The sequence below is a fragment of the Rhinolophus sinicus genome, chromosome 3, assembly GCF_057876585.1.
Source record: "Rhinolophus sinicus isolate RSI-liver-muscle chromosome 3, RSI-T2T, whole genome shotgun sequence".
Lineage (NCBI taxonomy): Eukaryota > Metazoa > Chordata > Mammalia > Chiroptera > Rhinolophidae > Rhinolophus > Rhinolophus sinicus.
In genome coordinates this window covers 166355113-166368784 of record NC_142503.1, presented here as the reverse complement: position 1 = coordinate 166368784, position 13672 = coordinate 166355113, and the positions used below count along the sequence as shown (strand labels likewise).

General features: G+C 44.9%; 1 protein-coding gene across 2 annotated transcripts; it reads right to left on the bottom strand.

Moving 5' to 3' along the window:
* Positions 1–706: 706 nt before the first annotated feature.
* On the bottom strand, positions 707–10444 carry DACT1 (dishevelled binding antagonist of beta catenin 1). 2 transcript variants are annotated; one of them, XM_019725818.3, is made up of 4 exons: positions 9876–10444; positions 7497–7629; positions 6619–6774; positions 707–3651 (listed from the first exon to the last, which is right to left on the bottom strand). In XM_019725818.3, exons 1-4 carry the CDS (start codon positions 10218–10220, stop codon positions 1865–1867), a joined length of 2421 nt encoding a protein of 806 aa, XP_019581377.3. In that variant the 5' UTR covers positions 10221–10444; the 3' UTR covers positions 707–1864. The 2 variants fall into 2 exon arrangements, with proteins under 2 accessions (XP_019581377.3, XP_019581376.3); XM_019725817.3 differs by having other exon boundaries at positions 707–3762; positions 9876–10424.
* Positions 10445–13672: the final 3228 nt, after the last annotated feature.

The window sequence follows — 13672 nt, the reverse complement described above, 5'->3', positions numbered from 1 at the left end:
GCAAATGCAATGTACAACATTGAACCCTGGTTGGGGACGGGGAATCTGCTATTAAAAATGTCTTTAAATAAATTAAAATTTTTGACAAGAGATTAAATATTTAATATTAAGTATTACTGTCAATTTTCCTTGGGTGGGTATGATAATAATATGGTAGTTGTACGGGAGAATCACCATGATCTTAGGAAAAGTATACGTATGTTTTTAGAGATGAAATATCATGATAAATGAAATTTACTTTAAAATAGTACAGGAGTGTGGTGGGGAGAGGGAGGATTGCTAAAATCTGTCATTGACCTACAAAACCAGCAATATGGTCTAACCCAATAAATACATATAGGGAGTTAAAGCAAGGACTTGTTGAATCTAGGTGGTGGCTATACAAGTGGTTATTGTAGTATCCTTTCAACTTTTCCATGTTGGAAATGTTTTATACTAAAATGTTGGAAAGAGTTCTTCTCAGAAATACTTTCCTTAGAAGAAATCTTTCAAATGTACTTTAAAGTACCACCTTAACTATTCTAACGAACTGGTTTGCTTTTCTTCATCTACTTACTCACCATCCATTGGGAAGAATACTCCTAAAACCTGCCTTAAGTATTGCAAATATTCTCATGCTAGAATGGCCTATTACAAATCCCACAATAATCAGCACAAGATTTACAGGTGTAAACATCTGGTTTTATACCCAAATAACAAACTTAACAGCAGTAAAACAAATCGTTTATTACAGCATATAATGTTATATTAAATTTACACAATGATATATAAAAACACATACCGTTTATATCATACAGTAATTTAACATCAACAGGAATATCAAAACAAATACTACTCATGCACAAAACATGCATATATTGGTATAAAAAAGCAATTTTACACAATACTGTTTACCAAAAAATTTTTTTTAAAAAAAAGCCCTTCCATACAGGGTCAGTGGTCCAATCTGGACTAGATTGCACTAACGTGTTTGGGCCAATGCTTAGGTGGCACAGCGCTCAGTGAGCAATTCTGGGCTTAGAGTCATGCCCAAGGGTTATTTCATTAGGAGTGAATTTCTCTGACCCAAGGACCAAAATTTTATCCCAAAGGCAAGTCCTCCAAGGGAGGAATGGTTTGATCTGCTGCAAATTAAGGAGGAGGAGGAAGGCATCAAAATGTTGGGTAAATGGCCCTAGAAGTGGTTACTGTAACTGGGGCCTAGGCACAAAGTGTGGTAAAAGTTTCACTGAGTCCCTTTAAGGTATTACCAGCCTCTCTATCCAAGGCACCAGCTCTCTGGATTTAGGGTCTGGTCTTCAAGTTCTGAGTCCCGTAAATCAAACAGTTCTGAGAAGAAAATAGAATGGGGGGTACCTCTGAGAAATGTAGACTATATAAAAAACTACGGAAAACAAAACACCATCCTCGTACCTACCTCACACAATCGTATGTGATGCTGCTCAACAGGAAAGCCCTCATGGAGACACTGCCCTAAAGAACCAAGAAGCAAATGTATGTCCTACAATTCCATCGACTTGGCCTTCAGATCAAAAGGTCTCATCCTAGTAAGACCTGAACATCAAAACCTGTGCCTTCACAGGTGCTCAGAAATTTAAAATAATCATCAGCTGATACCACAAAATTCATTCACTATCACCACCATTAAAACCTCAATATTTACTTCTAACCAGCAAAACATTCTTTACCTTCCATTAAAGGCACCAGTGTCCATCTATGAAGAAGAGATATAATTTACCTCAGTTTTATCTTAACAAAAGGAAAGCATTCCATCAAATTATTACACACAAAAAAAACTAAGATGCCACCTTTACTTCCATCACTAGAAAAACAAACAAACCACTTTTTACACCAACAATGTTACTCAAACGGTCGTCATCAGCTTCAAAGAGCCAGACCGAAAGCGGAGGATTTTCTTCTTGAGGTTATGAGAAGCCTTAATTTTGACAAAGGTTTTGGTGGGGTTGTTGTGAAGGTCTGGGGCTGTGACCGTCTGAATCGGGAGAGTCTGGACAAACTGGGACCAAATTAAGCCCCCGCTTTCCTCGGAGTCGCTGGTGCTAGTGCTGTCCCCGCCAAACTCGCCCTCGCTCACACTGGACTCGCTGTCCCCGAAGCAGTTGGTGGTGTAGTTGCTCTGCTCGTCCTCGCTCGTGTCCACCACCGTGGAGTGGAAGAGGGACTCGCACTCGGCCGAGTACTCGGAGTCGCTGGCCACGTAGGCGTACGGGCTGGCGAAGGGCAGCGCCACGGCAGCCGGGTACAGGCCCGCGTTCTCCCGCCTGCCCCGCCGGGCGCGCCGCAAGGCTTCTTCGTAGGAGATCTCGGCGGCCGACCTCCACCGCCGCGAGTCGGTTCGCTTGTGCTTGGGCTTGGCCACCACCGCCTCCCGGCCGTGGCCGTGCACCCGGCTCCCCGCCCGGTGGGCAGCCCCCAGAGGCCGGCTGGGGAGACCCGCCTCGGCCTGGCCGCCCGCACCCTTCCTCCCCTTGGCTGAGGTCTTCCTGAGTTTCTTATTTGTATCCACGTCGTCGGGGAAGCGACACTTCTTGCTGGCCACCCGGGTTTTCTCCCTCACGGTGGGCAAGGCGCCGTCGGGGCCGTGGAGGGCCTGGGCCCTGTGCTTCAGGGCGGAGCCCCTGGGGACGGCCGAGGTCCGGGTGCCCCGGTGCGGCCTCACACCCGGCTGCTGCCCCGGGACGAAGTGGGCCTTCACCAGAAGCCCTTCCTCCAGGCTTTGAGAAGAAGAGCCCTCGCTTTTGAAATCCAGGGCAGGCCTTTCTTCCACGGGGAAAGCTGAGGACAGCAGCGCAGGAGGGGCAGGAGGGGGCGCCACTGGAGGGATGGCGGGCAGGCTGTTTTTCTGCGCCATCTTTTTCAGTGGCTGGACAACTTTGTTTTCTTGCAGTGGAGCGAGGACTCTCCCAGGGCTCTCTTTTGGAGAGGCAGCTGGGACCTGAATGCTTTCTTTAGGGGACTCCCCTGTCACAGTAGTGGGACACCGAGCATGTTCCTGGGGGGCTGGCTTGGCATTTTTGGGCAGATGCTTACTTTGAAGTTCAGTGGCAGTGCTAGGAGAGCAACCCTCTGGCAGGGGTAACCTCTTGCTTTCCTGTGGTTCTGCCTTTGATTCTTTTGACCACTGATTCGGTGGGGAGAATGTCCCATTGTCCAAACAGGGGATTCCACCAGAGGGCAAAGGCGCCTGTTTTGAATTCTTAAGGTTCCCATTATTGCTCTGTGAGACACCCCCAGTCACTCTGACACAAACACTCCCATTCCTCAGAAGCCCCTTCGTGGGGTCCGCGTTTACACTGGTTCTTGGTTTGTTGGTCCTTACAGGGTGTGTTTTTTTCTGGACCAGACTCAGAATGTAGCCATCCATTTTCTTACTGGATAAAGGATGGGGAGCAGACCACAAACCGCTTGGAGATGGTAAGGAGGCGTCTGTCTTGATGGTGTCCAGCTCAGATCCAACACAAATGTCATTGGCATGGTTACCCAGCCTGTCCTCTTCCCTCAGGGGGCTGCCCGTCAGGCAGAGGAGAAACATTGGACTCTGCACAGCCACGGCATGAAGTGGACTAGGATAGCGATAGACATCATTCCCGTTTTTAGACACCAGATCGCACTGGTACTTGGGATTCACATCTGCAATGACACCAAGGGGATTAAATTGTGATGTGGAGGGGGAACGGCAAACTGCCTCTGAGGCCTGGTCTTCACAGTGGCCTTCTTTATAGTCCAACCATCCTATGAGATCTGAAAAACATTTAAAGGTACACTCTGAAGAAATGAATTGGTCAGCACCAGCTTGACTCTGGCCAATTTCTAGGAAGACAAATTCATAGGCAGAGAGAGAATGCCAAAGAATCAACAAATACTCCATGAGCTACTCTGCTATTTTACATACAGTTCAGACTACTGGATGAGAGAAAAAAATATTTAACAAAGAAAATGTAACAAGATATGATATATCCTCTGAAGGACAAATATTCAGCCATTAAAAATGTTTTCAGGGAGCATTTTCTCAATCCGTTGAGATTTTGCTTCCAGGCAACTGTTGTCAGTTTGGCTCAAATAAACTCTTATTAAATAAATAAAAAATAAATAAAATGTTATCAAATTATTGAATGATATTGGGAAACACTTTGAAATTTAGCGAAAATCATGATATACCAGACTATGATTATAATTTTATGAAAATTGCATATACGCAAAGAAAAAAGTCTGAGATGAAGCACACACACATGCTAATAGTAGCATTTCATTTCAGTGTGATGGGAAAGCAAGTGATGTTTACTTTCTTCTTTGTTTTCTATTTTCTAAATTTTCAATAAATATGTACTACATTTATAACTGGAAAAGTAAATGTTTTTTGAGTCATTAGTTCTCTAGGCTACTCTCCCCTCTGTGTTCTATTTCTAGTTTCCCTATAAAATACTTCAGATAAACTATACTTTCTGTGGACTTTCTCCTCATTGTTTTTTAGACCTAATTCTTAATGACATATGTTTGAATATAACTGTCAATTGAAAGGTCAGGGAAATTAATGAAATTTCAATAGAGATTAATCAAATTTAAATAATAATTACCTTATATTTTCAATAGTGACACTAACAAAGAAAGCACAGTATTTTTTTTAATAGAAAGGAATTTTTGATAAAGTTTTAAAAGATTGAGTAGCGATATTAATAAATAAATTTTCCACATCTCAAAAATGTAGATGCCAAAATACATTGAAATCAAGCTTTCTTGCTTAATTAAATGATATCCTATCTTGGTGAATATTATAACTTTCAAATCCCTTTAATGACCTTCAGTTAGAGAAAATCAAAGTTTTTATCACTATTGAATTTGTCCTCCATTATATTTATTCACTCAAATACTGAAAATCTGCCATGTGCGAAATTCTGTTAATTGTTTAATGTAAGGGAAAGCTCCATGAACTTCAGTGATAATCAGAAGTTGGGGGGGGGAATACAGCCTAGACTCAGAAACGATATGATTCATTTGTAAAGAAAAGATATTATAAAAGTGGCATATCACCACCACCCACCTCTACTCCCAATAAGTAGCTTATTACAAGAGAAACTTCTCTACCTAATATCCTTGCCATCCCTCCTCCTTCACTACCCGAAGGCCTAGCTACCTTGCTTAAAAGCTACATGTACCTACACTCCACCATTCATCCCTTTTCCCTACTTAAGAGTTGAGGAACAAGACAGACATCCCATCCCCCAAAGCCCCGCCCAACTGTCTCAATTATGTGAAGATGTGGCATTTGGGAAAGGAGGGGTCTGTCTTCAAGGAAAACCTATACCAAAATGCCTTTAATAGGTTTTAAAGGGTCTCTCTGAGACCAGATCTGGAGAGTGAAGGGGAGCAATTACCAACGAACTTGAGGCGCGGACACTCTAGATAACACAGATCTGTGCTTCCCCAAATGATTGCTGCTGATGACACACACTGTACATATACAAAGACACTGGCCAATTAGCAGCCTCAGTTGTATGGTGCATTGCCTGGACTCAAAAATTCAGCCTTATACCCAAGTGGAGAACACAGACAGTGACTTGTGCCAGCACTTAGAGCTCCTCTAATCTCCGTATTTTCTCTGCTCTTCTGAGGACTCAAAACAAACCAGAACTAAGGAAGGAATCCTAAGTTTCAGCAACATATCTGCCATTCAGCAGGAGAGGAACCCAACAAACAGTGCATTAAAACCAAATTCCTCCTCTGTTCGATGAGAAGATTAAAGACAACTTCTGAACTCCTCTGGTATAGTGGAAAAACATGGACCTGGCAGTTAGTCCTGAGCTTGAATCTTGCCTTTGCCACTTACTAGAAGCTACACAGCCTTAAGTAACTTACCTAATCTGACCTCACTAGGCCTCATTTTTCTGAAACATAAAATGGAGCTGACAACACCTGCACCCTGCAGAACCGCTGGGAGGGTTTAAAGGAGATAAATGTATGCAGAGCTTCCAGTACAGTGTGTGACACATGGTGGAAATGCAGAAACTCTTCCAGTACCAATGATAGCATGATTCTCTCCAGAGGTCATTGCAAGGATAGCTCAAAATGGGGAACAATGGCACATGGCCTAGAGGGATCTCATCCCACCCACCTACTAAAAGAAAAGAGAGTTGCCATCATGCAAAGCATTCTGGAGAACATGGGCGAGCCATTGCTCCCTGAAGTGCTAAGCAGCTCTTGGCCAGGCTGATAGATATATTTATTTTAATGCATGCTTTAAATGATTAAAAAGGAAAAAGAAAGCAGATCCAAAGCAGTTTTCAAAAGAAAACGCAAACAAAGTAAACAAAGCCTGTTAAGCAAAAGGCTCAGAAACAAAGCTTAAGACCTATAATACTGGAACAGGATTTCTAAAGATGTCTTGCCACCATCAGACTACAAAGCCAAGTGGCACCCAAAGAGGACTGGAATAGTGGTCATCTTGGTTCTAGAGGCAACTATGGCACGAAATGCAGCCAGCTGATGAAATTCTCTGAGCCTTTGTTTTTCATCAGTAGGAGGGGTTAAAGCTAGATAACCTTTAAGGGCTCGTTGAACCCTTCCAATTAAAAAATGTCTATTAATTCTAACAAGTCTTACCTGCAGATTTGAGGCAACCATCTGAGATAGTCAAGGTTGCTTCCAAGGGGCTACAAAAGCAGGTGCTGGAATGACAACTGGATAAACATTCACTGAAGACCGAGTTAGAAGAATTGGAAAGGGATCCTGAAGCCCCATCACTCAGCTCATAAAACCCTACAAATAAAAACACCATTTGGAATTAAGATCATGTTAAGCAATAATACACACGTGTGCTTAAAAGGAGACGGGATACTCATCTAGAAAAAGTAGGAAAGGGAGACTTTTGGGAGGAGCAATTTTGGTTCCCTGGACTTAGTGTCCTGATTTTATGGTTTCATTTCAAGTGATCTTCAGAAAAAGCAAAGAGCCCATAACTATGGGTACATTTCAGAGTTACTCTCACCCTCAAATTGATCTTCCTCCTTGACCCAACTTTTAAAGATATATAAAGAAAGAAGAGACTTAGATCTGTCAAAACCTCAACGTTATAATTGACATTTCAGAAAAAAAAAAACTTGAAAACAAATCTATTTAAGGAGCCAAATGGTTTAAAAGAAGAAAAAAAAAAACTTTTGAAGTGGTCTCAGGAAGTTGAAGTGTGACTAATCTTCTAGCCCAGTTCTGACTTTCTCAAGTTTCAAAGGAGGACCGCTCTTCCAGAAATTTGAATAGAAGCTTTTATTTTTAAACCCAAGGGACTACAGTCAGATCAATCTCATTATTAAAAATTTTGTAGTCTGGTTTTAGTTCCCGCTTATGCAACTGAATGGCAGATAGCTTTGTCGTTCTCCCTGGAAACAAACTCCATGGCCATTTGCAGGTCTGGGAAAGTGAAGTACAGGGGCCAAGGCAGAACTCCTGAGTGTACATTCCAGTCCTCGTGCTCACTCACTCACCTGAGCTGGGCCGGCTGTCTGTCTCCAGATGCTCTTCAGATGTCTTTTCTACATCCAGTCTCAGGTCACTTATCTGCTTGTCAAGTTCTTGCAACTGATTCAACAAACCAGCATCTCTTCTCCTCAAACAATTCTGATTAGGAAGAAACAGAGAAAGGAAAAACGAACACATTTGGTGACAAAGAACCAGAAAGTCTGCTCTAAGTCTTCAAATTATCATCTGGAAAGTTCACTAAGTCTTCCAAAACCCCAAAATTTATTGGATGACTTGAAATAAAGAAAAACTTCAAGAATATGTCCTATGCTTAATTCCACTTGCTCACATTTTGTGATAACAAAAAGTTTCTTCATAAAACCAAGACTTGCTTTTAGTCTCAAATAATAAATACAAACTTACTTTCTTCAGGTAAGAATAAGAAAAAAGTGCACTGAGATTTTATAAAATCTTGTGTGTGTGCAGCCAATTTTTTTACAAACTCGTACTTCACAGTAGATTCTTTAATTTGAAGTCAGAGTGCAACAGATTTCCTACAAAACACTATACTCTTACGTAGGTGAGATTTTTCTGGCCAAATGTCCTGCAGAGCTTTGTTTTCTACTAGCTGCTTTGTGGCGTTTAATCAGTCTTAGGGCCTTTGAAAGTGAGAAACGAATACTAATAGCCAGTGCCAAGTATAATGTGAGCTGGCAGAATTCAACACCCTCAAGGGAAGGTCCATCAAGATTTGAACTCAACTCGGGTTTCCAAAGGTGACAGATCTGTAGTGCTAACTCACACCGCCACCTAGTGCTTCCTATTGCTGGAAAAGGAAAAAAAAAAAAAAATTTCAAAAGGCATCTGGTTCAAATCATGAATGCCAAGTCTACAAATGAAAATAGAACCACAAACACTGACTGGACTGGAATTCTCCTGACATGCTGCCTTGCTCCCCTCCAGGGACACCAGGAATGTGCCACTCACAATCCCGAGATTCATAAAGACAAAAAGGTGCTATTGTACAAGACAATGCATAAAATGTCAATGACCAGGCATAACCAGCAAGAATTGGCTCAAATCAATGTTACATACAAATCTAGTCTGCTACCAATGAAACACAGTAAAATGCCAAAACAGAGGTCTCGCACAAACCACGATGTACATACATCCGTATAAAATATATGCATATGAATTACTAGTACTCCTGTGTGTCCTTTGACTTTAAAAGGGGACATAAACCATGTGCTTGTTGGCCAGGGTGAGTTTCTTCAGGAAACACGAACTAAGCAAGTAAAAGCACTCTGCTACTCAAAAAAAAAGAGAGAGAAATTACCTTAAAAGAGATAATACAAGAAAACAGTTGACAACCACACAGCATCACTACGTTCCTTATTGTAGTAGGGACATTATCTAGCATGTGTCTAGTTTCAGATAGTATCACACGGTCAGATTAGGTTGTTAGCCTTTTTTTTTTTGGGTTGTTTGTTTTTTTGGGGGGTGGTTTTTTGGTTTTTTTTGGGTTTTTGCTGTTTTCAAAACTACAGTTTTGAGATCACAAAAACAAAGCTGCCGCCATTATTCTGAGGCGGGGTCAAAAGCTGTTCATCAATACATTAAGCGCCAAAGTTCTTTTTCTTCCCCGTTAATGAAGATGGCATAGAATGACCGAGACGCTGACAGAAATCCAATAAGATAAATGCTCTCCTTGAGAGCAGGTTCTCTCTTCTCCCACCTCCACCACCAGTCACAGCTAGCAGAAAGTATAACATATGAGAGGAGGGGGCACTTTCTGCAGCCAAATTTCCATCATTTGCGTCTGTTTTAGCTGGCTTATACAAAGGGCTTCTATTTGAAATTAAGCAGCAGCCCAAGCAAACGCTGGCATGCTGGGGAAAGCCCTGGGAGGGGAAAGGCTCCTACGTGCGCTTCCGTGTAATCGTAAAATCCAGCATTGGACTGTTAAACACACCACAAACCCCCTCCTGGGCTTTTGTCCCCTCTCGGCGAGAGGAACTGAAGCTAAACTCGCCAAATTAAATGGCATTTTAAATGAGAAATTTGCAAACATTCGGGGAGAGGGTATGCATTCGTTTAACTAGAGCGGTTGAAGATTACAACCAGGCCACTCCAAGAATCCCGAAGACAGAGCGGGAGAGCGGTCACCCCCTCCCCGCAGTCTGCGCGGGGTCGCCAGCCCCTCACCTGACACAAAGCGGGCAAACGCCAGCCCACGAGCCACGGGCACACACAGGGATGGGGTCAAGGGGGCACGGGGCGGGGGGTCTCGGGAAACGCGAGAATGTCCCCTGCCAGAGGCACCCTCACGCCCACTCCAGGACACCTGCCCGACCCCCAGCCCCTCTGCAGGGACAGCGGCGCTCCCACCTCCGGGCACGACCTACCAATTGCTTCCGCAGCAGTAGGATGTTCTCCTCCAAGAACTTCTCCTCCAGGCGGCTACGCTGCGCCGCCTCCCCCGGCAGCTCCCCGGTGCGCAGCACAGCGGCCCCGGCGCCCCCGGCGCCGCGCAGGGCGCCCCTGACCAGCAGCTCCTGGCGCTGGCGCAGGTACTCCAGCTCCGCCAGCCCAGCCAGCGTGGCCTCCTGCCGCTCCCGGGTGCGCTGCCTTTCCGTGTCCGCCTCGCCCTTCTCCCGCCAGCGCCCCTCGGGCTCCGCCGCGCGCTGCTCGCCCCGGGCCGGCGCCTGCGGCTCCAGCTCTCTCGCCGTCCCGGTCGGACTCGGCTTCATGGCCCCCAACCCTGCAGCGAGCACCCGTCACCGCAGCCGGGCCCCCGGGGCGGAGGAGTGGGGCGCTAAAGCTTCGGCCGCGGGCTCATGCCGCCCGGCGGCGGGACAGAACGACAGGGGCGGCGACCAGGAGCGTTCCTGACCCGCGCGTGGCCGCGGGCTGCAGCCGTCCTGGCCCGAGCGGCGCCGTCCGGTGCGCCGCGCGTCGCTCGCCGCGGCCCAGCAGCTGATAACGCCCTGCCCGGCGCTACGTCACGCGCGGCGGCCCGGCAAACCCCCGCCTGGCGCCCGCCTCCCCGCGCCGGCCCCTCAGCTCCGAGGCCAGCTCCCCCCCGGCTTCCCCCGCGTCTGTCAGGGGCGCCGCGCGCGCTCAGCGCCGGCCTCCTTCCCACTCCGTCCTCCGCGCCCCTCCCTCTCTCCTCCGCTGCTCTTCTCGCGGGTCTCCTCGCCCCCTTTTCGGGTTTACTGCCCCCAATTTTTGCCTCGCTCCTTATTGGTTCTTTGCCACCGCATAAAACAAGGGGCGAGCACCTCGAGCCCCAGCATCCTGTTACAGCGGCCTCGCAGGCAGGGTCCGCGAACGGACGCCGCAGTTGGGCTCCCCAGAGAACTTTCTGAAACTCGACCGAGTTGCAGCACACAGCTTTAACCCTTTCCCCACACGCCCACTGTTCACGTCCACTCAGACTGCTCTAGGTTTCTTTCACCTTACCAAGCAAGGGACTGGGAGTGTCTTCAAAGACAACTTCTGTGGGGTTGGCTTTTTGACTCCACTTCGTCAAGGCAAGCACCAAAAAGCACAGGGCAATGTTCTAACACATTCAACTCTTAGTCGTTGCTGTTTTGATTTTCTTACGGAAGGCATTTAAAATTAGGCAGAAGGATGTCGCTGTATAGCAAGCGGTTGCATCAATTCTTTTACAAGCTCTGGGCTTCTGTGCGCGCCCGCGCGTGCGCGCTTTGGTTTTTGAGTTTTTATTGTTATTTAGTCTGCATTCAAGAGAGCTCTGACTCTGAAACCAGACTGCCTAAATTTGAATCCTGTTTCCAGCCAAGACTAGGTGTGCGGGCAAGTTACTTCACCTCTCTGGGCCTCTGTTTCCTCAACGGTAAAATGAACTGCTAACAGAACCTGCCTATAGTAAGAATTATAATAAAATACAGTATAGCATAACATATATTGGAGGGGGGTGCATTTACAACGTGGCAGGTACATAGATAGTAAAGGTTATGTGAGGCGTAGCTTTTTTTGTTTCCTCCAGAGGGACTTACAAACTTTCCCCCTGAAATAGCACTTGTGGTATGGTCATCTCTGCTTGGAACACTGGTCACGGGATTTCAGTGGGATAGGGGTCTGGAAATGCCACTTGTCTGTGAAAAAGTACCATATCTATTTTAAAAAGCAGTACATCCAAGAGCCTCAGAGATTGAATCCAGCAAGTCACGATTTGCTGAAGTTCAGGCAAAGTGTTGTGTGAAGGAGTGCATCCTCTACCATCATTCCAGATTCTTCCACGTTTGCCCAGCTGCTTACCACTGCTACGAATTCTCCACCCTGTGTGGTCTAAACTTCTCTTCCAGATCACACGTCCTTCCTCTGAACTTCAGTTAACTAACTGCATAAATATCTTATTCTTACCAAATGCTATTTGTATGGTTATTTATCTGGCTATGTACACATACATCGACAGACATTGGTGTTTGTGTATGTCACTTCTCTCCAGTTACATTATAAAAGTTCCCTGGAGGCAGGGACTGTTTTAATACTCTTAGTATTACTGTACTCAGGACAGTGGCTTGCAAACATTGAACTGATGATTGCTAGAGAGAGTCAAGAATATGTATGGTGGTCATACATTGTCTTTTCATTCACATACTTTCTAACTAACTTCATAGTACCCTTTTAATCCCTGAGACAAATAGAACCAAGTTGACGTTTGCCAAAAAAAAAAAAAAAAAAAAAGAACGAAAGAAACAAGAGTTCCCTCTCCATCCTCTATTGCCCTCCCAGGTGCTACCCCTCACAGACATAAGACGAACTATAACAACAACTGTGATTTGTAATTAACAAGATTGTGTACTAGATCTAAAAATAGAATCATGTTCAGGTGTCCATCAGCACACAAAATCGGTTTTATTCAGGTCATCTATGCTTTATGTCTACTGTGTGCCAAACATTGATAACACAGGAACTGAATTTTTCTCCCTAATTTTAGCAAGGCACTAAAGAATAGTGACTGAACCTGCCTGCTAAATGCCACTCACCCATGTCCTGTCATTCATTGTCTCAATCTATTTATTCATTTCTAGGCAAGCTTCTTGCTTTCTAGTTCCAAACTGGATTCCTTCTGGCAAGGTGGAGTCTATTATTGTGGCCTGTGTTATGTCACACATTGACAACTATATTTATATAGTTGAAGGGGGGAAAGCTGAAACATGTTTTTACACCCTACTAATAAATCTTGTTAAAGCAGATAGACAAGTCACTATTTCTGCAAACCACCCCACCTTCCCACCCTTCTCCCCACCAAATGCTACTTTGAGCTGGCTCATTAGTCCAAAGCAAACCATTTGCCATAACAGCTTGTACATCTCCATGAAAAAGTGTTCCCAGCAAGTTTAAATATTAAAACTAATGTACTCAAATGGTTCTGCCAATAAAATGGTCATAAGTAGGAAAAAAAGTTATGCTTTCCAAAGTATCCGTTACACATTAATAAATAATGCTGTTCATTCACATGCCCTTTAAAACAAACTCAGGCTGTCAAATGAAGTTAGAAGTAAGGAGCTCAGTGCTGTAATTGTTTTTCCAGGAAAACTCCCAATGTCATCAGATTAAGTAGGACTGGTTGGGTTGCCCCTATTCTCTTCTTAACCCAACAGCCAAATTGTCTCCTCTCCATTCTAGTCCTCTGGCTTTGCTTTCCTCTTTGATTCTGTTTTGTTTGCAGATATTCTGGAGGCAGTTAAAGGTAATTCCCCACTGCTCACTGCTCCCTTCTGTTGCCAACAGGGTCTCACTTCCCTCTACTGTTTTGATTTTTCTTTCTCTTTCTTTTTAAGATGCTGGTGCTTCTTCCTCCACTAATACTATTTTGTTATCTCCTTTCTAGAATTCTTCAGCCCTAGTTAGTTCTTTTGCTCCGCCCCCCACCCCCTCATCCCCACACCCAGCCTCTGTCTTCTCAGAAAAGCTGCTAATCGATCCTCAGAAAGTGTGGCTCTGAAGATGAGGTGTCTCTGCTGCCCGGAGGATCTGGAGAGTAAGATAAAGTTGCCAACATGAAAGAGTCTTGATGGAATATATCACAGTTGTGTAGCTTATGCTTAAAGATATTTCCTGGCAGAGCCGGGAAGGGTCCTTCAGATCACACAGTCTGACTCTGTCTTTGGGCAGAACAGCTCCCAGCAGCATCCCTGCTGAACTCTGAGCATCATTCTACAAATGCCTC

Excerpts from the sequence above, each read along its gene's own strand:
- DACT1 (XM_019725817.3), bottom strand. The coding sequence starts at position 10,220 with ATGAAGCCGAGTCCGACCGGGACGGCGAGAGAGCTGGAGCCGCAGGCG. Across the intron at positions 7,630-9,875 it reads TACTGCTGCGGAAGCAATTG|AATTGTTTGAGGAGAAGAGA; the intron begins GTAGGTCGTGCC and ends CTTCCTAATCAG. Across the intron at positions 3,763-6,618 it reads TGGTTGCCTCAAATCTGCAG|ATCTCATAGGATGGTTGGAC; the intron begins GTAAGACTTGTT and ends AATGTTTTTCAG.